The sequence below is a fragment of the Myxocyprinus asiaticus genome, chromosome 3 (genome assembly GCF_019703515.2).
Source record: "Myxocyprinus asiaticus isolate MX2 ecotype Aquarium Trade chromosome 3, UBuf_Myxa_2, whole genome shotgun sequence".
Classification (NCBI taxonomy): Eukaryota; Metazoa; Chordata; class Actinopteri; order Cypriniformes; family Catostomidae; genus Myxocyprinus; species Myxocyprinus asiaticus.
In genome coordinates, this window is record NC_059346.1 from 42,890,996 (window position 1) to 42,918,596 (window position 27,601).

At 38.4% G+C, this 27,601-nt stretch overlaps 1 protein-coding gene across 4 annotated transcripts in view; it reads right to left on the minus strand.

Moving 5' to 3' along the window:
* The window catches only part of fam172a (family with sequence similarity 172 member A), a 259,551-nt gene that overhangs the window by 213,243 nt on the left and 18,707 nt on the right, over window positions 1-27,601 (minus strand). For all 4 annotated transcript variants that reach the window (XM_051656599.1, XM_051656618.1, XM_051656590.1 and 1 more), the window contains exons 5-6: window positions 5,636-5,701; window positions 3,740-3,931 (exon numbers count right to left, since the gene is read on the minus strand). In XM_051656599.1, coding sequence (XP_051512559.1) covers window positions 3,740-3,931; window positions 5,636-5,701 — 258 coding nt within the window. The remainder of the gene's footprint in view (window positions 1-3,739; window positions 3,932-5,635; window positions 5,702-27,601) is intronic.

A 27,601-nucleotide genomic window follows, 5' to 3' on the forward strand; every position in this document is an offset into this window, starting at 1 on the left:
AAAGAGATGAGATTTCAGACTTGACTTAAAAGTCTTCAATGATCACACTGAGCCATGAGGTGAACTGTTTATCTGGAAAAGTGAAGCATCCGGCAAAAAACACGGCATAATAAAAGCATGATTCAAAATAAAATCTAAATGCCTGAAATTTAAGAAATTGAACAAAAATATATTATAACTGTATAGTAAAATGTAATATTCACTATAATAATAATAATAATAATAAAAATTAATCAAAATATCACAAGCAAGACGGCTGTTGAATAAAACTTTGGCACAAAAAAAAAAAAAATTATGCAATGACATGTTGAAAAGTTATATTTTCACTTGTTAAATGTTTTAAGAATTTATTGATTAGACACCATTTTGGTGATTAAATTAAACTTTAAAAAATGTTCTGAAAAGTTCTGGAAAATAACAATAATTATTAAAATAATTATTAAATAATAAAAAATATAATATTAGCATATTTCTGCTGTGGTATCGAAATTGCTATTGAGAACTGTGAAATTTCACTGGTATCGGTACTGACTACTGAAATTAAGTGTGCATGTGTGCACCTACAAAGCCATATTTTGAGGACAAAAGTGCCCAAAAAAGTGAGCTAAATCTGATAAAACCTGCCTTTGGTGACTTTCAGAGTCATTCTCAATTGGAAATCAAATAAGGAACTATTTTAGTGTTAGGGTAAGACTATAGTATTTATAATAAGCAGCAAAATATTATAAGCAGGAACAATTTCTAAGTCTGATGGCTTAGAGAAGAAATACCTCTCCTCTACAAGCCACATGATTTCAGGAAACTTTCATGTCCACAGCACAAACAGTATGTAATGTTTGGCCAAACTAGCACCATTAATAAATGTTAATTTTACATCGATTTAAAAATTGTGCAGATGGACACATAGACCTTGTTAGAGATCTTGATTGTACCTTAGACAATGATGACAACCAAAATGAGCCAAAAAAAAAAAAGAGCCAAAAAAATTATAATAGTTCGAATAAAGCAAATGAGCAGAAAAAAATATTAGTCCAACAAGGAGAAAAGATAGAAAGTGTGAGAGGACAGGACAGGATGATAATGAAAAAAAAAAAAAAAAAAAAGTCGTAACGTGATTGATATGCTGCAGAAAAAACTTGTCTGAGAGTAGAGTGCTTAGTTACTGTAACCTTGTTCTCAGCTGACTTTCAAAGTTTTCCAATGTTTACTACATATGTCCTCCAAAACTGATGATTATTACTGGGTTTATTTATTTTTATACAGCTGCATTTCTCATTTGGGAATCACATTCCTCTAAAAGCTGCAATGGTTACTATGGTTACTGTAGTAAAAGCATGGTTAATTTTTGTAAGAGAAGGTAAGGGTTAGGGGTTTGGGTTTGTGTAGGGTGTCTGTGTGACTCTAAATAAACACAGTAAACATGCTGCAGTGATGCCCCTATACTGTATGTTAGTATTTAATTAGGGGTGTAAATAGTATCTGCCACTAACTGCACAGGGTGCAAATAGCATCTTAGTGCAAAGAAGATGCTTTTTGTTGCTATTTACACTAAGTGTAAATAGCAACAAGTGTAATAGCATCTGCCTAATAATAAAAAAATCAGTATTATATTGTTTTATAATAAAAAAGTTAAAGTATAAAAAGTGAGTGAACTTGTAGTGTTTGCACATCCTGTTCATTCACCAACATTTATTTTTGTAAAAATACAGTATGTAGGTAGATATATCTTTTTATTACTGTATTGTTGTATTGATTTGATAAAAAAACACTTTCAATGCCAGAACAAATATATAATTATCAAGAGATATGGCCCAGACTTAGACTTGGTTTTGCGAGACTTGAGACTTGATTTGAAATCATGACAAAAGATATGAGACTTGACATGGACTCTGTTTTAGAGATTTGCAAACATGTCTGATGGCCACAGAGTTCTACAGCCCACATCAAATGTATAAGCAACTCAGAATCAAAATGTTTTATTTCCACATTACAATGTTATTTCTACCCCATAATCTTTAATAAAAGTTTCACAGGACAGATCAGGGAGCAATGAAATCTGTTTGTGCGAGAGTTACCAGTTCCCATCTGAATAACACACCTGATAGGCTACAAAAAACAGACTGATCTCACATCAGAGCACATTTGGCACCTGGCCTCAGGTGGCCTTGTTTATCACAGAGGAAATCACAAACATGAGCCGTCACTTTAAGAATAACAGAGCACATCCGTAGCCCCTCAGCAATACAGATATAGCAAAGTGACAGCCACATCCCCTCTGTCATACTGATACACACACAACAAACTCTGGAATCTCTCTTCCTGTAAATGCTATTATGATGATCTCATAGCAAAGCTGGGGTCAGTATTTAGTATGATAAATGGTTGGCACCACACATGTGCATTCTCAGTACGTCTCCGGAACGTACCTCCACGGCAAACGCAATAAGCCCGCCTTACCGTCTACCATACGCACATACAGTACATACTTGTCATCCCTGTCCACTTTTTCCAGCGAAAAGTGACTTTGCCTGTAGATATCAATGTTGGAGTGTGTGTGTGTGTGTGTGTGTGTGTGTGTGTGTATTATGACATTTAGATGGAGGAGCGAGGGATACCTCCCTTAAGTCAATTTGAAAGCACGGGCCGATGAAATTACACAGGTAGCGGTGGGCAGCGTGACAAATGACTAGCCGCGATGGACGGAAATAACTCCACTCGGGGATTCGTCCTCCGACAGAGAAAAGAAATGAAAATCTAAATTACAGTTTACAGTACACACATAACTGCAAAACAGCTTCTTTTGCTGCTAAATAAATATTCAAAGATTGGAAAGTAAAGAGGGATACAGAGGAGGAGAGAGAGTCAGATAGAGCCTATAAGCATGTGATATTAGTTTCACTGATATTAAACCAGTGGTTCTCAACTGGTGGGTCACGACCCAAAAATGAGTCGAATGTCTATTCTGATAGGACTGCAGACAGCGGGGACAAAACAATGCCAAATGAAAATAATCAAATATAACTAACTACTAAATCATGCATTTAGGGTAGAAAAATAAATAGGCTTGTTAACCTTTAAATGGGAGGATAAAACACGCCCGGTATATTTTGTTTTTGAGATTAAAGGCTGTGCATCCATCTAAATTCAAGAGACATTTAGATACCAAAATTGTCAGTTTTCCCATTCAGTTTGTCACGTTAATAATTTTGCTTAATTTTGGGCCTTGGAATTTCACTGTAATTTTACTAAATTTAAATGTTTGATATTAAGAAGCTTTTTATTTACTTTTGCATGATAAACAATTTAGGTACTGTGTTGGGTTGTAACTGGATATCTATTGTAAAATCTCTTTAACAAAAAAAAAAAACATTAAACAACGGCAAAAACATAGGCTTACACAAGCACAACTTCCAAATGGATGTTCCTTAAATAAAGCATGTCCCTTTACACCCAGTGTAATCTTTCCTTTTCAATTAATGCAATGCTGCTAGTTACTCAAGAGACGCCACATTGTTACTTGATTGACTGCTGACCTCAGAACAGCATGGACTGGATAAATAGACTCAATTAAGAAAATAATTAGCTTGATAAAAAGGGATGTTTGAATAAAATTAAAACTTCACACCCAGCACTACCCATAAACTACTTTATCACAGAGGTTATATGTAAGCAAACTACATATGCTAAAATACTTCCTTTGCTAATCAAAAAACAATCAACAAGACAAAATGAAACCCACCTCTTTGGCACGGTTAATGAAAGGGATCTGCGTCCCACTGTTGAGATCTTCATTAATGATTAGGCGTCGAGCCCATTGGCCTGCCCTCACCACTCCACTACCTTGGATCAGAATCATGAGCTTCTCTGGGTTAGTGAGGGCATCCTCGCTCACATAAATAAAGCTTTTTGGTTCATCCTCATCTGCATCAACCTGACGAAATATAAAAAAAAATGATGATCAATATTAACGAGAGATATTAGCCACCAATTTGGATAGGGAACAGGGTGGCTCACAATTAAAAGGTGCATTACCCTATAAATCACCACTTGGAAACTCTGAAAGTTCTCTGCCATATCATCATTTGACAGAGGTGAACAAAACCTTGTGAGCTTACGCGCTAGAGTTTACAATATGTTAGAAAATGCTGCTAATGAATCGACTTCAACGGTGATCGTAAGGACATACTGAGTAAACACAAGGGAAAGTGACCCTGTCATGTGACCAAAAGTTGAGTAATTTTAAACTTTCACTGTCATCCATTGTCCAATGAGAATTTGAGACAGGTGGGTCAAGGTTTCAGAAATCCAATTCGGTGCATTGCTTGATTCTACATATATTTTAATTGATTTTCACGTTTCACAAACACTCCATCAGAGCTTTCTCTAGTGTGCCAGCCTCCTAAATCAATCAAATGACTTGATATGCTACAGTTCTGATTTCTTACAAAATCAGCAATGCAAATCACTAATGTTTGTTTTACTTACTACAGGCCTAAGTAGAACAAGAAACTTAAAATGCATCATCATCATCTAGCTGAACTTGGCAAACTCAGTGAGCCTAGATTTGATTATAAAATGTATTTTGTGTTGTTTGTGGAGCTGATGTGAGTCAACAACTATATTTACTCTTATTAAAATGGGGCAGGACACTAAAGAAACAGCAGAGTGAGTCATAGCCTGCAATCATTTCTAATGAACCAAGTTGCATGCTGAGTGACACTGCTGGCTGCTGAGGACAGTGATGACTTCATTATACTGCAACAAATCCTTATTGCCACAAACTTCCTGTATGGTGATCAAACCGTGAGATGAGTTTAAAACCATATGAGAAAATAACATATTTAGAGGTGCACCAGTTGAAAGGGTAAATCCCAAAAAAGCTAAATTATTACAAGTAGTTGATTATAGGTTATTGTTATCAGTCAAGAAATTCATATTAGTGCATCCCAAAACACATTGCATTTTGTCTATTAATTATCTTCCTACTTTTTTTATATTCTTTATCCTTTATCCTTTGTCTTTCCTATACCCTTCTTTCAAATATCTATTGATAAATGGACTTAAATTCCCAAGTGTAGTTGGTAAAAGGTAGCTTTGCCCATGAAACTCTGTGAAAGACAACAATAAAGACTTCAAGAACATAATTTGGTAAATACTCTCTACGAATAAAACAGCTCATAAAAGCCTTTGCCAGCATTGTTCAGGTGATTTATGTACAGTAATATACAGTGCTTTTAAAAGGCCATAAATTCTACTGCAAAAACCCACTATCAAAAATGTTGTTTATTTTAATGATATACCTCTTATAAACGTACTAGAAATCATAGCGCTATTGTTCATATGAATGTAGTGACCACACCTTATGAATATTCTTGAACGTACTCGATTTTACCATCATAAGAAATTCAATTTGAATAGGAGATATTTTGAAAAAAAACAAAGGATAAGTGTTGAAGAATACCATTTTTAAAACCTAGTTTTCAGACAATATAAACCACTGTAATCTTGTATAACAATATAAAGCACAACAACATCCATTTTCACAATAATTCTGTTTAGATTCAAACAGCATGCATCACAAGTTCTTTTTATCTAAGGGGGGAAAAACATTCTTATTGTTTTAAACATTACTTACAGGAAGGGTCTCTCTCTTCAGGTTGCAGTCTTTCTCCAATCGTTCATAAACATACTTTGTAATGATCTGCAGGACACAAGAGGACATGCTTATGAGTCTTTCAAACTACTTTCAAGAGTGACCTGTGCTTCCAGTCAGTCTGAGACAGGACTTTATAGCAGACTAAAATAAACACTTGGATGGGGGAAAAAATAGCATACATAGCATAAAACAGAATTGCAGGGAGGTATTAAAGATTTTCTACTATTTAGATATTAGATAGTGTGTTTTGATGTAAACATATTACTCATTTTGTCATATCACAAACAGTTAATGAAACACACAAAAGTAAACACATGTAAGCCGACTGACTGCAACATTGTTTTTCCATTGACGACAAACAAAATCAAACACACTTTTAAAGATTTCTATTCATTTAAAACAGATAAACATTATACTGTCAAATGAATAAGAACTATTTAAGATTCTGCACTACTACTAGGCACTAGTGCTGGGTAAAAATATCGATTTTCAGATTCATAATAATCTTCGTCTGAACAATTACAATATTGATTCTTAAATCCCAAGATCTTTCACTTTATGTGGCAACCCTCTATAATGCAAGTAAATCACTCGCACGTGCAACCAAATCTGACTCACGCTATGTGACTAAAATGTCTATGATTATCCACTGGCTAATAAATGTTCAGATTTAGTGGAGTAGTGTAGTGGAGAAGTTTTTAACACAGAGGTCATTACACTGCCTGATGAGAGTAAAAGTTTGTTTTAACTTGTTCTGTGTGCCCAAAGACGTGATCCACGGATCAATATGTCATTGAATAATGTCTCTCATAATAACCTTTCTATTTTTTACAGTCAGTTGTTGATCAAAAACAAAAAAGAAATTTTTAATTATAATCATACATGGATGAGGTAAAGAAATTAAGAAACGCCCATCTTCTCTCGTTACATGCACTTACTGGCTCATGCCGCTAGTCTTAAAGAGACAGTACCGATTAAGCACGTCTTCTACATATCAATGTAAATACTTGTAAATAGTACAAATTATGCAAGTAAACAATAACAATGTAACAAAAATACATAGGAAACAGAATATATGCAATTTCAAGGCATTAACTGATGGAATAGACCGAATGTGAAAATGTTTCAAAAGCTAAACTGTGACCAATTTGTTGAAAAACTAATGCTAAAATCTAATTTGTAAAATTAATATTTTAGATTTTTAGCAATAATGAATCAAGATCGGAATCGAACCAAATTGAGAGCTTGTAAATCGGAATTGATCAGCCCAACTAGGCACCTAATCCAATTTGCAAATTTATGGCATTGACCATGTTAACTCTTATGCACAAAAGGTCAGATTTCCATGTTTCCAATGAAGCATTCAAAATGCTGTTTGGAACATTCTTAATTTTTCAATTAATCTTTTCACAAAAAAAAAATATTATGCTGATAATAGAATTCATGATGAAAAAAAAATGGCAATAAATTACAATTAAGCAAAATAGAAGCATTATCACAACTGGCCTCAGATTTTTGGATCCCATTGTACTGTATATGTAAAGTATATGCAGATGGACTCTAGACAGCCCCAGTGAATGAGATCATTGGAACTGTCTGGGATTTCACTTGTTCTGCGCAGAAAGAAGAGTGTACGGGCACAGTTAGCCTAAAGCAGGGTAAACCTGGAGTACAAGCAGTGTGTTGATGTAAGGTATGTTGATCCCTTCAGCTACATTTCTTAAGAACACATCCACAATGCAATTTCAACCCTGGGCCAAAAGTTTAATTGTTCACTGACATCAACAACTTTGAGTGCTTCTTTCTTGTTTTGCTTTTACTCACAATCTATGACAGCTGAAACTACAACATTTAAGAGGTGGATGGCAAATGAGCTAATTAAGCATGGATCTTTTATGGTGGTTAAGATTTGGTATTGGTCAACAGAACAGCCCCCTAGAATGATGGGGCTTATCTTCCAGGGCACACTGATCCTGTGATGCTGAGAGGACTTTGTGGCCCACCCAGGTGGAGACACTAACAGATAGCCCACTGGAATGAGGCGTGAAGGAGAAGGATTGGTATCCATGTCTCACAGCTAAGACAGTCAGCTGTTCTGGTGTCACAGTATGTGTGAGGTCTTGATCTGCAGTAAAACTGAGCTGCCGGATAAATTTAGTGTGATGCACATGGTCTAGACTCTAGACAAATGAGAAAACTTTTCAGTATTCATAGGTATACTGAAAATGAAAAAGAGAATAAAACAGGTAAAAACAATGTTGTTTCCAGATCAAGCTCCCCCTCTCTCCATCATTTTCTGAACTCAACCATAATAAATATGTTAGTTTCATAAAAAAAAAAATTAAAAAAAGAATTTATATATACAGTTGAAGTCAGAAGTTTACATACACTTAGGTTGAAGTCATTAAACCTAATTTTTTAACCACTCCACAGATTACATATTACAGGGCTCCAGACTAAAAGAAAAATTACTAAAGAGCCATTTGTTCCTAAACAGAAACATTTAGGAGCCAAGATTTGGACCTCTGAGACATTTGTATGAATGACTGAATTAAATCGCAATTTGTCCCTGCACAGTAGCGCTTCACCACAAAAACGCACTTCAGCAAAGAAACATAACATACAAAACACATTACAGCAGAGTTGTCAAACTCTTTTTGGGTCGCAAGCCTGATTAGGCCAAGCAACACTGCTTGGGGTCCGAAGTTTATATTTATAAATTATGAATACTGTATAAACTGTGCCGCCAAAACAGCGCAGACCCGCATCTCAGAATAGCATTCTGAGATGCTATTCTTCTCACCACAATTGTACAGAGCAGTTATCTGAGTTACCATAGACTTTGTCAGTTCGAACCAGTCTGGCCATTCCCTGTTGACCTCTCTCATCAACAAGGCATTTCTGTCTGCAGAACTGCCACTCACTGGATGTTTTTTTGTTTTTGGCACCATTCTGAGTAAATTCTAGAGACTGTTGTGTGTGAAAATAATTTTTCCCCATTTTGATGGTTGATGTGAACATTAACTGAAGCTCCTGACCCGTATCTGCTTTATTTTATTCGCTGCACTGCTGCTACATGATTGGCTGATTAGATAATCGCATGGATGATTGCATTCTGAGATGCGGGATGTCGCTGTTTTGGCGGCACGAGGGGGATATACACAATATTAGGCAGGTGGTTTTAATGTTGTGGCTGATCGGCTGTGTGTATGTATGTATGTATGTATGTATGTATGTATATATACACACACACACACAGTGCATCCGGAAAGTATTCACAGCACTTCACTTTTTCCACATTTTGTTATGTTACAGCCTTATTCCAAAATGAATTAAATTCATTATTTTCTCAAAATTCTACAAACAATACCCCATAATGACAACGTGAAAGAAGTTTGTTTGAAATCTTTGCAAATTTATTAAAAATAAAAAAAAAAAATCACATGTACATAAGTATTCACAGCCTTTGCTCAATACTTTGTTGAAGCACCTTTGGCACCAATTACAGCCTCAAGTCTTTTTGAGTATGATGCTACAAGCTTGGCACACCTATTTTTGGGCAGTTTCTCCCATTCTTCTTTGCAGGACCACTCAAGCTCCATGAGGTTGGATGGGGAGCGTCGGTGCACAGCCATTTTCAGATCTCTCCAGAGATGTTCAATCGGGTTCAAGTCTGGGCTCTGGCAGGGCCACTCAAGGACATTCACAGAGTTGTCCCGTAACCACTCCTTTGTTATCTTGGCTGTGTCCTTAGGGTAATTGTCCTGTTGGAAGATGAACCTTCACCCCAGTCTGATGTCCAGAGCGCTCTGGAGCAGGTTTTCATCAAGGATGTCTCTGTACATTGCTGCATTCATCTTTCCCTCGATCCTGACTAGTCTCCCAGTTCCTGCCACTGAAAAACATCCCCACAGCATGATGCTGCCACCACCATGCTTCACTGTAGGGATGGTATTGGCCAGGTGATGAGCGGTGCCTGGTTTCTTCCAGACATGACGCTTGCCATTCAGGCCAAAGAGTTCAATCTTTGTTTCTCATGGTCTGAGAGTCCTTCAGGTGCCTTTTGGCAAACTCCAGGTGGGCTGTCATGTGCCTTTTACTGAGGAGTGGATTCCATCTGGCCACTCTACCATACAGGCCTGATTGGTGGAGTGCTGCAGAGATTGTTGTTCTTCTGGAAGGTTCTCCTCTTTCCACAGAGAAACGCTGGAGCTCTGTCAGAGTGACCATCAGGTTCTTGGTCACCTCCCTGACTAAGGCCTTTCTCCCCCGATCGCTCAGTTTGGCCGAGCGGCCAGCTCTAGGAAGAGTCCTGGTGGTTCCAAACTTCTTCCATTTACGGATGATGGAGGCCACTGTGCTCATTGGGACCTTCAATGCTGCAGACATTTTTCTGTACCCTTCCCCAGATCTGTGCCTCGATGTGTCTCGGAGGTCTACAGACAATTTCTTGGACTTCATGGCTTGGTTTGTGCTCTGACTTGCACTGTTAACTGTGGGACCTTATATAGAAAGGGGTGTGCCTTTCCAGATCATGTCCAGTCAACTGAATTTACCACAGGTGGACTCCAATCAAGTTGTAGAAACATCTCAAGGATGATCAGTGGAAACAGGATGCACCTGAGCTCAATTTTGAGTGTCATGGCAAAGGCTGTGAATACTTATGTACATGTGATTTTTTTTTTCGTTTTTTATTTTTAATAAATTTGCAAAGATTTCAAACAAACATCTTTTACGTTGTCATTATGGGGTATTGTTTGTAGAATTTTGAGGAAAATAATGAATTTAATCCATTTTGGAACAAGGCTGTAACATAACAAAATGAGGAAAAAGTATATATATATATATATATATATATATATATATATATATATATATATATATATATATATATATATATATATATACATCATCTTTGTGTTTGTTTTTGAGTTGCCACAGTATGCAATAGACTAATGCGTCTTAAGGTCAATATTAGGTCAAAAATGGCAAAAAAGAAACAGCTTTCTCTAGAAACTCGTCAGTCAATCATTGTTTTGAGGAATGAAGGCTATACAATGCTTGAAATTGCCAAAAAAAAAAAAAAAACTGGAGATTTCTTACAAAGGTGTACACTACAGTCTTCAAAGACAAGGACAACTGGCTCGAACAAGGACAGAAAGATGATGTGGAAGGCCAGATGTACAACTAAACAAGAGGATAAGTACATCAGAGTCTCTAGTTTGAGAAATAGACACCTCACGTGTCCTCAGCTGACAGCTTCATTGAATTCTACCCACTCAACACCAGTTTCATGTACAACAGTAAAGAGAAGACTCAGGGGTGCAGGCCTTGTGGGAAGAATTGCAAAGAAAAAGCCACTTTTGAAACAGAAAAACAAAAAGAAAAGGTTAGAGTGGGCAAAGAAACACAGACATTGGACAACAGATAATAAGAAAAACAGTGTTAAGGATCTTAACCCCATTGAGCTTTTGTGGGATCAGCTAGACTGTAAAGTGCATGAGAACTGCCCGACATGACAGCCATATCTATGTCAAGTGCTACAGGAAGCGTGGGGTGAAATGTCACCTGAGTATTTGTACAAACTGACAGCTAGAATGCCAAGGATCTGCAAAGCTGTCATTGCTGCACGTGGAGGATTTTTTGATGAGAACCCTTTGAAGTAGTTTAAGAAGTTCTGCATTTTTTTTTCATAATAGTAATAGTAATTTGTCAAGTTATTAATGTCCTGACTATACATTTTTATCTGTTGAATCCCACTTTGGTGAATTAAAGTACCAATTTATTTCCATAAGAGCAAAATCTGTACATTATTCCAAACTTTTGGCCGCCAGTGTGTATGTATATATATATATATATATATATATATATATATATAGATAGATAGATAGATAGATAGATAGATAGATAGATAGAATTATTTTTTTTTTTTTTTATGAAACTAATGTTCTGCTGGGAAACCCTGGGTCCGGCCATTCATGTGGACGTCAATTTGACACGTGCCACCTGGTACACCCCTTCATGGCAATGGTATTCCCTAATGGCAGTGGTCTCTTACAGCAGGATAATGCACCCTGCCACACCACACACATTGTTCAGGAATGGTTTGAGGACATGATGAACATTTAATCATTTAGCAGATGAAGAGTTCAAGGTGTTGCCCTGGCCTCCAAATTCCCAAGATCTCAATCTGATTGAGCATCTGTGGGATGTGCTGGACCAACAAGTCCGATCCATGGCGGCTTCAATTTACAACTTACAGGACTTGAAGGATCTGCTACTAATGTCTTGGTGCCAGATGCCACAGGACACCTGTAGATCCCATGCCTCAGCACGTCGGCGCTGTTTTGGCGGCACACGTAGGACCAAAAGCATATTAGGCAGGTGGTCATAATGTTTTGGCTCATCAGTGTATATCATCTTTTAAACTTTTCATTCTACATTGTTTCATTAAAAAAAAAAAAAAAAATACAACATTATATATAAATAATGGCAAAACTTCAGAGGGCAGAGGAACAGTTGAGGACCGGGAGACAGCGCGTCCGGGAGCCAGTGAGCAAGTTCTTCTCTCTCTCCTCTCTCTCTCTCTCTGTGTGTCTCTGCCTACCCTTTCCCTCTCCCCACGCTTCCCCTCGTCTCTCCCCCCAGGTTCATAGGAGGCGGAGTGGGCTGCCGGCTGACAGAACGGCCGGAAGGGTAGCATCTCTCCCCCAGAGATGGGAGGGGAGTTAGTCAGATCGGTGGTGCCCCGGCCTGAATCGGGCGGGGGAGGAGTGTGATGAGGAGGAGGGCGTGGCCGGGCCATGATGGAGCACTGCCGGCACTGAATCAGCTGATCAGCGGGACAGTGAGATAAGGGGCAGTCGGAGATGCTGGTTCGAGAGAGTGAGACGCACGTGGCCGCGTTGCATACGTGTCTGTTTGTCTTATGTTTTATGTTGTTTTAAGTTGAATTTTACATGAAACCTTCCCGCCTCCTCTTTGCCCGTCCTTTAACTGTTACAGAATGACACTGTGATTTGTGATTTTAAATGTAGAGACTAAAGAGATAGCTAGAGGGGGTTAAAAATTACACATGTATATGAATTTACAAATGCAATCATGACATTAAAAATTCTCTCAGACATTTCTTTAGATAGAGTAATAATATAATCATATTGGTTACATACTCATTTAAAGCCATAAGGCATAGCCTAAGCTATTGCTTATTTGAATACATTAGGCTGAAATGAGCTAATGCAATGGGATATTAGCTCTCATCAGCGGTCAGCCGGCCTAAATGAGATGACGGATATATCTACGATTCGTGGCGGAGGCAGCGACAGCACTGATGTTAGTTAGGGACGTGCAGCTCAACAGTTCCTAATTCACTAAATGTCAAGCTCTCTGATGAAGACTAAAATGGTTGTGAAGTGCAATATGCTTGTGTTTAATGACATCAATAAGCCTTGCAGGAAATTTCATTTATACTACATTATTGCTTCAGTGCCTCAGGTGGTTCTCTTTCGATATACGAGCGAGATGAAAATTAGGGGGTCTTGAAAGGGTGTGTGGGTACCGCTTGAGACAGTTTATGTCCATTTGGCCTGGCTGATGTTTGAGCATGTGTGTCCGACACGTTGGCAAGGGGTTTTATAAGAGGTGTAAGTGCATGGAACATGCTCCCTCATTATATTTTTGAGAAACTTTGTCTATATTAACATTGAAGTTCAGTCGTGAACTCTATACTTTTAAAGTCTTCAGATTTTTAGATAAACTGGAGCTAACAGAGACATGAAGGAATCTTTAGGAAATTAATTTTTGTTTCAGGAAATGAAAAACTGTTTTGTCTGAAAAAATACAATAAAAATACTCAGCTTAGCTGAGGTCAAGCATGCATAAATTACTGAGTAAAAAAATTACAAAGACAACCCCATCTGAATTCTTGAAATCACATTGTCTGCTCTTCCTCATTTGTTATAATTTTCTAAACAATTGAGCTTTTGAGGTAAACCTTGTTTGGCCCAGTACTTGTACAGAGATATTAATACTAAAACAAAGACATAATTCCTTATAAAAAGACAAGGAAATATGAGTATTTCTAGCACTCACACAGAGTTTGGACAATTCACATCGAGAGCTTTAGAAATTCCCCAGAACAATATCTGGGCAACTCTGGGCCGTTTATTTTATTTTTTTGTGTGTGTCTTCACAAAACAACTCTGAATTTTGTGTAGTAATTAGACAAGATTCATTTTCACACGTTTATCTTTTTGCCCCCCCGACTCACAAAACACCCTGAGAGAAGATTTTTATGCCATACAAAGTGCAAACTCAGTGAGAATGTTGGGTTCATACAGTTCATTATTTCTGACAGCCTTCACAGGTGATAAAATCAACATTGCTGAATCTCAACAATTCTAAACAATCTCCATGTTACTAACGGTCTCTAAGGGAGTTCCCCTAGGCGTACACGAGAAACAGAGAATCAATCCTCACAGTTGATATCCTAAACAATCATTTAGAATATTAGTGTTTGGCTTCTGTGCCCTCCTATAGATAAATTGACATGGAGAGGAGAGCACAATCGCCTGTCATCGTAATTAGAGCGCAGTGCTGTCGCATAATTAATATTGTCTTATTAGTCTGATAATGAAAACCCTGCAGGTAAGAATGCTAAGTGCTCCTCACCTCCCCCTCTAAACGTGATGAGGGTGGTGATCACAGGCCGTCTTGAGATGAGTGTTGACATGAAAAACTGAAGATCCTAAATGAGGATTTTTTTGGTTTGAATTGGAATGTTGAGGAACAGATTTCGAAAAGCTGATGGTGGACCAGTTATAAGCAGACTTGGGTAAGTTATTTAAAAAAAAGTAATAAACTACAAATGAATAATTACGTCTCTAAAATTGTAATCAGATTACTGGGTTTTTATTTTAATTCTAAGATTGTAATCATATTACGGATTACTGATTACTTCCTCGAAAAAGTAATCACAATACAAGTTACTTTCTACGTTTTTTTCAGAGAAATGTTTGTTTTTTCTGCTCAACAAATTCAAACGAATGTTTAAATTTTCTTTGTTTTTATTGTCGCACCAAGTCATACACTCATACATTTCTCCATTAGAATGACTCATTATGGGGTGCACACCCTTCAGCTGTCACAGAAATGCAAACAGACGTACATATTAACCTAATTTTGTTTTAAAAATATTCTACATAATGTTTTAGAAATACAGTATGTGAAACCCAAGTTTTGTACTTAAAGGGAATGAACTTAATTGAAAGTCAGTAACTGTAATCATATTACAAGTATTTAACATGTAATGCCTTACAGAACTTTTTGTGCTAAAAAAGTAATTAGATTAAAGTTACTATTTATTTTGAAATCAGATTACATTCAACTCTGGTTATGACTAGACTAATACAGCATTTGTGGCCACATAATTCTGCAGAAATCACTGCAGATTCTAAAGTAATTTCCAAATTCTACACATTCCCCACCCTTTGTAGATTTTTCATTTATTTATTTATTTATTTTACCCTTAACAATTGCATTTTGAAAGAGTTTTGACTACATTTCTTTAATATCTAGATTTAAATTTCTCTGAATAAGAGTTTGGAATTCCATTTAAATGTGTTCACAAAACACTCAAGTTGAGGTCGTCAGAGTTTTCGAAAGTCCAATGTCAGTACCAATATCTAGAGATCAAGGTGGCCAGTATACAGTATATTGCCAATTTATGCATAATTAAATGTAATGATGTCAAATAAGAGGTACGCAAAAATGCTGAATTTTAATGAAAACATTTTACGCAGTATTCACTTTTATTTTATGCAATGTTTACTACAATGTTTACCAAAATTCAAAAAAAAAAAAAAAAAAAAAAAAAAAAGATTTAATAAAGAAAGACAATATACACTATCCATTGACAAGGCTGTTTCAAAGATTTTGGAACTGATACAAGGCCAAATGATCAATTCTATTGCCAACTAGACACAGTTAGACAATCGGCAAATCATATTCTCCAAATATCAGCCAAATAATTGGCCTGTTTCAGTTCAAGTCACTTTCAATATTTCTTTCACCATCTTGTCCAGTTCTGTCTCCTCCTAAGCCAACAAACCACTAAGCCATATATTTTTTCAGTGCTGAAATCACCCCATTAATGATACATAAATGCAACCACGTCTCAGCAGCCAGTGATTTGGTTTCACAGAGGACAATAGATGACCACACAGGGTCAGCTCAAGGCTTGGATTTGAGGAGGGGTTTGTTTATGGGCTGCTGCTGAAGTGGTCGTGATCTGGAGGATCATAAAGGAAGGAAGAGTCTTATCGGGGGGATCTACAGGGGAGCGCTGGGGAGACACAGCATCTGAGGGGAGAGGGTCACCGTTAATCCCTCATGGACAACGTCCTCTGCCAGCTCACGCACAATGCCACAGCTGAGAAAAGAAGGACCGTGGGAGGAAGCAATGGAAAGAAGGAGAAAGACAGAGACGCCTTAACCTTGACCAGAACATGTCGTCTGGGTTGGTCATAAAGGGATAGTTCAACGAAATGAAAATTATGTGATCATTTACTCACCGTCATGATGTTCTAAACCTGTAAGACTTTTCTATATTCTGTTGAAAATATTAGGCAGAATGTCATTTATCATTCACTTTCATTGTATGGAAAAAAGATGCACTGGAAGTGAATGGTGACTGTGACTAGTATTCTGCCTAAAATCTCCTTTTGTGTCCAATGGAAGGAAAAGTCTTGGAAAACAAATGAGTGCGAGTAAAATTAAAGAAATTTCATTTTTTGGTGAACTACCCCTTTAATGAAGTTCACAGTTGTATAAGTAAGTTCATCTGTTTGTAAATTCGCATACAACAAAAATCCTTTTCAAACAAGCAGGAGGGGGTCCATTGGCTCCCAGATGAGGGGAATAAGTCAGGGGAAGCAATTGAGCGAGAGAAAAGCTTAGAAAACCCAGAGACCTCCCACAATGATGGGGTATTGTGGCTCAATCACTCCATCCAACTGACCCTAGCACTCAAGTGATAAGACATCTGAGTTCCAGGAGGAAGAAAAGAGAAGCGGCTTATGAAACTTTGACCCCCTGCGAGACGGGAATCCCTGGAGGAATTGAAAAATGAGGACAGGTGCTTATCAGGTAGTCCCTGCTCTGACCCGGACTAATGAGCCAACTGGACTCCGGACAGTGAAGGGTAATCAATACTGCAAGCTGTGTTTGTTTTAGGTTGCTGCACACTGACTTCAGATCAGTCGATCAACATGGTCTTTTAAAGCTACTCAGGCAGGAGAGAATGAATGGGCTGACTACAAAGTGGGAAGACGATACAATGATGAAATGTCAGCACAGGGAAGAGTGGTAAATTACCCACAAATAAAGAATAGAGAATACATGAAGCAACTCCCCAAAACAGAAATACATGAATACAAAGCGAAGAGAAGAGGGTGTTTTGAATGTTGTTTTTTTTATGAGTAGCTTATGTAAGAGAGGGTTGAGAAATAAAATAGAGCATGGTAGCTTGGTTGTACTCTGCTTTTCCGCTATTAATTTTTCACTTTTGTTTATTTATTTTTTTGTTTATTTTTTCATCAGAGGAAAAAAGTGAATGCACATAATGGGATACTTCCACCATGAATCCATATCATTCATGTGGAAAAATGAATGTCTGCTGTCAGAACAAAACCTTAAAAGACAACTTGAACTAGCATTCACAAGCATTTAACTTATGTAATATGATGCATTGTATCGTGAAACAGAATACTCAATGGACAATAACGCAGGGTGGGACTCAGTTGTATCAATTGTGATTTGATTGGATGATGCTATGCTATTTGGAAAAAAAATAATAAAAAAAATAAAGGGATAGTTCACCCAAAAATGAAAGTTCTCAACTATTAGTCATCCTAAAATCGTTCCAAACCTGTGTGACTTTCTTCTGTAGCAATGGTTTTCAACCAGAAGCCAAGGCCAACTAGGGGGCCTCAAGACTACTTTTATTAAATTTTTTTAATTAGGTGTATTCAAATACGATAACTTTTTTTAAATATTGAAATTAGCTGAAGCATGATTTAGACTTACAACATATAAACTAAAATGTCTGGAGTAAAGAAATTAATCATGATAAGTATTTTAATCTATCGACACTTCTATTCTGGGGCTTCGAACATTGGCTTGGAGAATAGTGGAGCCTCAGGGTCAAAAGGGATGAGAACCACTGTTCTATGGAACAAGAAAATGTTAGATGTAAGGCAAAACGACAGCTTCAGTCACCATTCACTTTCATTGTATGGAGAAAATAAAAAGGCAGAGGCTATTTGCACTAATTGCAACTAGTGAGTGATGCTATTTGCAAATAGTAATAGATGCTATTTATAGTCGGTGCAAATATTGGCTAAAACTATTTACATCCCTAATTACTTACATACAGTATAGGTGTTTCACTGCAGTGTGTTCATTGTGTTTATTTAGAGTCCCACAGACACCCTACACCAACCTAACCTTACCTTTCAAAAATCTACCATAGTTTTACTAAAGTATCCATAGTATTACCATGATATTTTGTAGTAAATCCATAGTACCTCGCAACTTTTCTGCCTTCACTGTGACCAAATTACTGCAAGGAATCAGCCCTTATATTAATTTTTTAAATGATGAAATGCCTGGCTAAAATCTCCTTTTGTGTTCCATGGGAGAAAAAGTCATACAGGTTTGGAACAACAGAAAGATGATTAAATGATGACAATTTTCATTTTTGGGTGAGCTATCCCTTTAAGAGGTGGAGAAAGTTATTACATTTTAATAAAATGTTATGAAATCCATTATTTGTTTATTATTACAGTTTAATAAAAAGGCAGGAAAACCATTGTTTGTTTGTTTTTTTCTTGAGAATACCTTGCACTGATCAATGGTGGACAAAAAGAGCAATGACATTCATGAAGAAAGTAAAAAGGATCCAACTTTATGTCATGTTGCTATTAAAAAGATAATCATATGTTTTATTTCTTGCAGCTTAAGCAGGTACTTCTTAAAACATCCACCACTGAGGAAGCACTCCTGGTCAGTAAATCAACAGTAGCCATTTTGTTCCACTTTTATAGGGTGCTGATCTTAACATAAAAACAAAAAAAGCATGACTGATGCTGAGTGTGGGGCGGCAGTTACTCTAAACCAGCAATGTTCTTGTGCTGTGTGTATGCGTTTCAGTGTTTATTCACATTCTAAATCAATAGCAACATTCACTTCAGAAAGTCCCAGTGGCTTCTTCAACACCCTGACTTCTCTACCATCAACAAGGTACCTCTAAGAAATAAACATCCTATGTTATATAATTAGCCTAGATAACTAATATAATATATATATATATATGTACACTATATTGCCAAAAGTATTCGCTCACCTGCCTTTAGACGCATATGAACTTAAGTGACATCCCATTCTTAATCCATAGTGTTTAATATGACGTCAGCCCACCCTTTGCAGCTATAACAGCTTCAACTATTCTGGGAAGGCTTTCCACAAGGTTTAGGAGTGTTTATGGGAATTTTTGACCATTCTTCCAGAAGCGCATTTGTGAGGTCAGACACTGATGTTGGACGAGAAGGCCTGGCTCACAGTCTTCGCTCAAATTCATCCCAAAGGTGCTCTATCGGGTTGAGGTCAGGACTCTGCGCAGGCCAGTCAAGTTCTTCCACACCAAACTCACTCATCCATGTCTTTATGGACCTTGCTTTGTGCATTGGTGTGCAGTCATGTTGGAACAGGAAGGGGCCATCCCCAAACTGTTCCCACAAAGTTGGGAGCATGGAATTGTACAAAATCTCTTGGTATGCTGAAGCATTCAGAGTTCCTTTCACTGGAACTAAGGGGCCAAGCCCAGCTCCTGAAAAACAACCCCACACCATAATCCCTCCTCCACCAAACTTCACAGTTGGCACAATGCAGTCAGACAAGTACCGTTCTCCTGGCAACCGCCAAACCCAGACTCGTCCATCAGATTGCCAGATGGAGAAGCGTGATTCGTCACTCCAGAGAATGCGTCTCCACTGCTCTAGAGTCCAGTGGCAGCATGTTTTACACCACTGCATCCGACGCTTTGCATTGCACTTGGTGATGTATGGCTTGGATGCAGCTGCTCGGCCATGGAAACCCATTCCATGAAGCTCTCTACGCACTGTTCTTGAGCTAATCTGAAGGCCACATGAACTTTGGAGGTCTGTAGCGATTGACTCTGCAGAAAGTTGGCGACCTCTGCGCACTATTCGCCTCAGCATCCGCTGACCCCGCTCTGTCATTTTACATGGCCTACCACTTCGTGGCTGAGTTGCTGTCATTCCCAATCGCTTCCACTTTGTTATAATACCACTGACAGTTGACTGTGGAATATTTAGTAGCGAGGAAATTTCACGACTGGACTTGTTGCACAGGTGGCATCCTATCACAGTACCACGCTGGAATTCACTGAGCTCCTGAGAGCGGCCCATTCTTTCACAAATGTTTGTAGAAGCAGTCTGCATGCCTAGGTGCTTCATTTTATACACCTGTGGCCATGGAAGTGATTGGAACACCTGAATTCAATTATTTGGATGGGTGAGCGAATACTTTTGGCAATATAGTGTATGAAGGAAATGTGACTAGTGCTTGTAAAGCTTTTATTTATTTATTTATTTTAACCTAGTGCAACCCCATGCCCACATGTGATGTGTAGGCATTGTGTTTTGGTTTCACTACACGCAACGCATATTTAAATTAATTTAAAACAACTGAACACCGTTCACAAGACACTAGACTGTAATTTAAGGGTTAAACTTCTGGCGCACCTAGTCAAGTGACACAACAGCATGGCGTCGATTTCTACATTGAGAATCAATGGGTTCATCCAAAAGCTGAAAAATTTTGCTTTCAGAGGCTTTATATGCATTTCGAACTGTTCTGAAGCCAGTGCAGACAGACAACACACTGAAGGTTAAGTCATTCACTAAATAGGGACCAAGGGAGCAACCAATAGCTCTCTACGCAGCGATGCATAGAGAGTGCATTCACTCCTAAAATCCAGTCAAAAGTTCAGTTTCAGGCTGCAGGGACAATGGTAATTAGTTCAAAGATTAAAAATGTATAATGCATCATTTTATTTTAACAAGTGTGGCAGTGATTGGATGATGATGGCCATTACACTGAATCAGAATTAATTATGCTAATTTCTAATGTAATGTATGCTATGTCTCAAAAATATGAATAACCAACACTCCTGGAAACATAATAAACTATTTGATTTTAAAAATCAGAATTTCTATAGCTTGGTATTATTTAAAATTTCAAAACTTAGTCCTGCTGTCCACATATATGGACATCAATTTTTAGGAAAACTATTTTCTCTAGAGGAAAAAAAATTAAAAAATAAAATAAAATCTTGTTTATTAGGTGCTACTAGTTACAAATCAAAAAGGGAAATGGAAAATGCACACAGCAATCATGTTCGGGTCTCAGGAGGATTAAGTAGCTAAGTTGTTCTGAGTGTTTTTTTTAGCACTATTGCTATTTGGTTGCTCGGATGTTCTGGGTGGTTGCTTGGGGGTGGCTAGGTGATTGCTAGGTACTTTCTTACTGGCCCAAGTCAAAAGAGCCCACTTGCAAGTCTCAATGATATTCTGATCCCTAGATATGGCTCGGGTCCCTCCTTCAATGTACGTTTATAGGATTTTTTGGGGGGATGTCTGACAAATGAAAATCAAGTCTGATTGATAAGAAAAGTAACATATCCTCTCCTCAAATAGTTGCAAGATTTTAGATATAATTTTTTTTTTAAATTGCGTGCCGTAGACACGGTTGGGAGAGTTACATTTGAAATGTATTCCACTACAGATTACAGAATTCATGCTGTAAAATGTAATTTGTAACATATTTCATTAGATTACTCAAGGTCAGTAACGTATTCTAAATACTTCGGATTACTTCTTCAGCACTGGTAGATTTTTTCACTTGTTTTGACTATAAAAACTCTGCCAGTACAGTAAGACAAAATACACATGTTAAAAATACATTCTCTGAAAAACCTAAATATCATATGCAGTGTTGTTTCTAAAACAAGATCAATCAAATTGATCTTGTTTTAAGGATTTTTAGATATTTTTACAGGAAAACAATACAAAATTTATTATCAAGAATATGATTTTTGCCCTAATATCAAAGGTCTTACTAGAAAAAAAGAAATTATGATCCAACGTGAATTTTCTTGATAAAATATATGATTGTGCCTGGTAACATGTGCATGTAAAATGGCTAGAAATAGCATTTTAGCTTAGCGTAAAGCTGGCAATTTATACAAGGTTTATTTCTACTTCTTATGCTCCAAACTTACTTCAAACTTCTCTGTCTGCTCGTATGAATGCCACACACCACAAGAAAGTGTTTCACCGCTGTTTAAATTCACTTTGGATCGCATCATTTATATGTTTAAATTTTTCCATCTGAAAGGACTAAATATTAAATGAAACAAATGACAATAAAATGCAAAGTTTATCTCTTCAGTAATCAAAATACTTCTTGAATGTAACTGTATTCTAAATACCAATGATTTAAATTGTAACTGTAGTGGAATACAGTTACTTATATTTTGCATTTTAAATACGTATTCCCGTTATATGTATTCTGTTACTCCCCAACCCTGGCCATAGATGAGTTATGTGCTGAAGTTTAGTCAATGTTAAAATCTCCTATGCCCTCAGACACCCAGTCATAACTAGTGGTCATAACTTATTTATATTCACACAATGGAGCCTATTTAGTATAATAATTTAGTATTCATAGATAATCTATTCCAAATGAGTTTCAGCTGTTGTCTATGCTGTTCTGTCATTAAAAGTAATAATAATTATTTTATGGAATTAATGATATATTAAATATACTACATTACATGGAGATAACATTATTATTATTATTATTATTATTATTATTAGCCCAATATCAATATCGAGAGCACTAAATAATTAAATTCCTTAACTGTTCATGAATGTATCCATAATGCTTCATATATATTTAAGCAATATCACATGAGCAAGAGTGTGATATGGCCCTACATCAGCACTGCTGTGATTTGGCCAAAGGTCGAGTGTCGTAGGTAATCACAGCAGTGCTGATTTAGGGCCATATAGCACAATTGCGAATGTGATATTGCTTACAGTATATACAAGTAAATTTATAAAAATTAGGAAAAACTGAGTATGGTCACAAAAACATTTGTGCATGGAACTACTTTCTTACATGACAGATCAGAATCTGCCATTGCTGGTTCAAACCAAATGATGCATCCAAGCCTTCGTTAGTAATTCAAAAATGTCACTTTAGAACTAGTATCATGACTTGGGCTGTTTCTAACAAGTTATTGGAGAAACAAGGATGTGTGTGTGTGTGTGTATGTACATGTTTATACTACATTGTGGGACCAAATGTCCCCACAAGGATAGTAAAACCTGAGATAACCTACCTTGTGGGGCCTAGCCAGCGGTCCCCACGAGGGAAATGGCTTATTAAACATACTAAACGATGTTTTTTTGAAAATCTAAAAATGAAAAAAGATTTCTTTGAGGGTTAGGTTTAGGGGTAGAGGATAGAAATTATCGTTAGATCTGTATAAAATCCATGGAAGTCTATGGAGATTCCCCACAATTATATAAAAAAAAAAGTTTGTGTATGTGTGTGTGTTTGTGTGTGTGTGTGTGTGTGTGTGTGTGAGAGAGAGAGAGAGAGAGAGATGGAGCATGTGCAATTACAGCAGAGATGCTGTAGTGTGTTATTCAGCTTTCTGAAGATAATGTAATTTCGGTCAAATTCATCCTATTTTCTCAGTGGAAAAATAGCCATCCAAGTGGGGGTATTCCTCCCTATTTAACTGTGGGATAGGCCCCTTCCTGGTATTCCTAGCTGCCCTATTACATTACGCCAGCCCTTATTGGATGTGATGCTTGTGTCTGGAGGAGGCTCCGCTTCCCAGTATAAAAGGGGTGACACAGCATCATTACACTATTCAAAACAAGCACACCTCTTCCTCACTTCACACAGCAAGGAGGGTTATCTGGTGAGACACCTCACTTAATGCTATCAGAGAACCAGGGTTACACAAGTTACCTATAGTTCTCTTTCAAGCATACGTTTCGGTGTCTCACTGTGGGATATCCTAACTCCCGTATTGCCAGACAGCCTGTTCCGAATCTCTCTGCCAACTATCATAACTATCCAGGGCTGGGAGAGAGCCTATGCTCAGTACAGCATTCGCTAAAGTCTGTGCTGTAACATCCAATTTATAAAAACCTTGCAAATGTGTGCAGTGAAGACCAGCTCGCCGCTTCACAAATATGTTGTACCGGGGGCCTGGGTAGCTCAGCGAGTAAAGACGCTGACTACCACCCCTGCAGTCACGAGTTCGAATCCAGGGCGTGCTGAGTGACTCCAGCCAGGTCTCCAAAGCAACCAAATTGGCCCGGTTGCTAGGGAGGGTAGAGTCACATGGGGTAACCTCCTCGTGGTCACTACAATGTGGTTCGCTCTCGCATGGCGAGTTGTGCGTGGATGCCACCACATGCTCTATGTCTCCGTGGTAACGCGCTCAACAAGCCATGTGATAAGATGCACGGGTTGACATTCTCAGATGCGGAGGCAACTGAGATTCGTCCTCCGCCACCCAGTTTGAGGCGAGTCACTACGCCACCATGAGGACTTGGAGCGTATTGGGAATTGGGCATTCCAAATTGGGGAGAAAAAGGGGAGAAAATCCCCCAAACAATAAAAAATAATAATATCTTGTATCATAACCCCTTTAAAGAGAGCCCACGATGTAGAAATTCCCCTTGTAGAATGAGCATGCAACCCATATGGGGTATTAAGACCCTTACTGGAATATGCCAAAGAAATAGCTTCCACTATCTAGTGCGATAAGCACTGTTTGGTGATCGGCTTTCCTGTGCGCGGTTTTGCCCAGGAAACAAACAGCTGATCACTCTCCCTGAATTTTTCAGTCCTTTCTGTATAAATGCGCAGAGCACGCACTGGGCATAATGCATCAACCTTTGCTGCTCTAAAGAAGCAACGGGTGGTGTACAAAAAGCCCTGAGTTCAAGAGGAACAATAGATTGAATAACTTTGGGTATGAATGCAGGGTTTGGTTGTAATTAAAACCCCTGCATCCCCTGGCATAAATTGCATACACGCAGAATGTACTGAATGTGATGTATCTCACTGACTCGTTTAGCAGAAACCAATGCTAACAATAGTGCCGTCTTGATTGACAATATCTTGAAATCAACTTTGTCCAATGGCTCAAATGGAGGCCCTGAAATAGCATCAAGCACCATCGCTAAGTCCCATGAGGGAGAAAGTGATGCACACCCTTCATAAAGCGGCACACTAAAGGATGCTGCCCTACTGTATAACCATCAAAGCCTATATGACATGCCGATATAGCAGCCAGAAACACTTTTATAGTTGAGAACACTTTCCCCATATTTATAAATTCTTGTAAAAATGATAGTATAAACGCCACTGAGCACTGACAGGGAATCTTGTGTTTATCTGTGAACCAACGCTCAAACACCCGTACAAAGACAATGACAATGCTCTAGCATTCTGTATAGTCCTAATAACACTATGGGGCAACCCATTTGCTTTCAAATTGAACCACTCACGGGCCAGGCCCACAGTGCCAGGCACTCTGGATGAGGATAGAAAATCTCCCCCTGTGCCTGCGACAACAGGTCTCTCCGTAGGTGAAGAGGCCACGGCTGTTCGTATAGCATATGTATGATCTCCACCAGCCAATACATCCCCGTCCAGTGCAGAGTTATTAACTCTCACTCTGGAGAGGGTTGGAGATATTGACGCTATTGACAGGAATGCATAAAGGACAGTGTGAGGCCATTCGTGCACCAGCGCATCTATTCCCGGCAGTGCACTCTGATCCTTTAGAGAAAAGAATAGTGGGCACTGAGCATTCTCTTGAGATGCGAACAGATCCACTATCGCCCTGCCGAACTGGCTCCAAATCTGCTTGACCACTTCTTTGTTCAGTCTCAACTCCCTGTAAAGAGGATTGCCCCTCGACAGCAAATCAACACCCCGATTCATAATACTCTGTATGTGCGTCGCTCTCAGGGATAAGAAGTGAGCACTACCCCACAGAATCAGTTTGCATGCCAATGTGTGCAGGAGCGATCTGAGACCTCCATGTTGGTTTATACACTACCACTGCAGTGTTGTCCGTTCTCACAAGATCATGATGCCCTTCCAATAAGGGGAGTAAATGTTTCAGGGTCAAGAAAACTGCCAGCATTTCCAGATCATTTATATGGTGAATGGTCAGATGTCAACCCCATCCCCCATTTATTATTCTGCCCTCGTGAGTGCCCCTCCAACCGGACAGTGAAGCGTCCGCTGTAATGACTTATCTGGCCTGAACAACACCCATGTGGACCCCTTGAATCAAAAAGGATGGGTGTCTCCAATGGTGCAATGCCAGCACTGATATCGATGTCACCTTCACTCTCCTCCAAGAGCGACATAGTGGGTCCAATCTGAGAGAGGCTACCCAGCGTTGAAACTCTCTCATGTATAACTGGCCTAGTGGAATGACTATCAGAGCCAAGGACATTAACCCCAAAAGTCTGAGGCATGTGCAAAAGGAAATCTCCTCTGACAGTCGCGCTCTGAATGTCACCGAGTTTAATGACAACCCCAGATACGTAATTGACTGTGTGGGGATTAATAATTAATAATTAATAATTCTCTGATTAATAATTCTCTGTGTTTCATCTTAAACTCAGCTTTTGAAGATGCTCTATATGCATTGCAGTGTGCTCTCACTATGCACTCCAACTGAACTGTCACAAGCCAATCGTCTATTTATGTAACGAGATGAATGCATCTTTCTCTGAGCGGGGTTAGAGCCGCTTCAATACATTTGATAAAGACCCTTGGGCTGAGAGCCAGGTTGAAAAGTAGAATATTTCTACCTTATTTTTTTATGTGAAATATGCGTCCTTCAGATCGATGGATCTGAAGGATCCGCCAGTTTCAGGAGTGTTGAATGAGTGAGCATTCTGAACTTGTTCTTTCTTAGATACTTGTTCAGTGCTTGTAGATCTAATATGGGATGGAGAGCCCGAGTTCCTGTCTTTGGAACAAGGAAATATCTCGAATAAAAGCCACTCTGGCTTTGCTCGGGTGGAACCACTCTTATTGCTTTCTTGTTCAGCAAGGAGGAAATTTCCTCTTGAAGAACATGAACTGATGCCCCGAGTACATGAAAGTTAATTATTCCTCTGAATTGTGGGGGACGGGCAGCAACCTACAGTCTGTACCCGAACTGTATCTTCCTCAATACCCAGCGGGACTTTGTACACGCTCGACAATTGCTTATACAGTGCTTCCAGGAAGTATTCACAGCGCTTCACTTTTTGTTATGTTACAGCCTTATTCCAAAATGGATTAAATTCATTATTTTCCTCAAAATTCGACAAACAATACCCCATAATGACAACGTGAAAGAAGTTTGTTTTAAATCTTTGCAAATTTATTAAAAATACAAAACGAAAAAAAAAAATCACATGTACATAAGTATTCACAGCCTTTGCTCAATACTTTGTTGAAGCACCTTTGGCACACCTATTTTTGAGCAGTTTCTCCCATTCTTCTTTGCAGGACCTCTCAAGCTCAATCAGGTTGGATGGGGAGCGTCGGTGCACAGCCATTTTCAGATCTCTCCAGAGATGTTCAATCGGGTTCAAGTCTGGGCTCTGGCTGGGCCACTCAAGGACATTCACAGAGTTGTCCTGTAGCCACTCCTTTATTATCTTGACTGTGTGCTTAGGGTCGTTGTCCTGTTGGAAGATGAACCTTCGCCCCAGTCTGATGTCCAGAGCGCTCTGGAGCAGGTATTCATCAAGGATGTCCCTG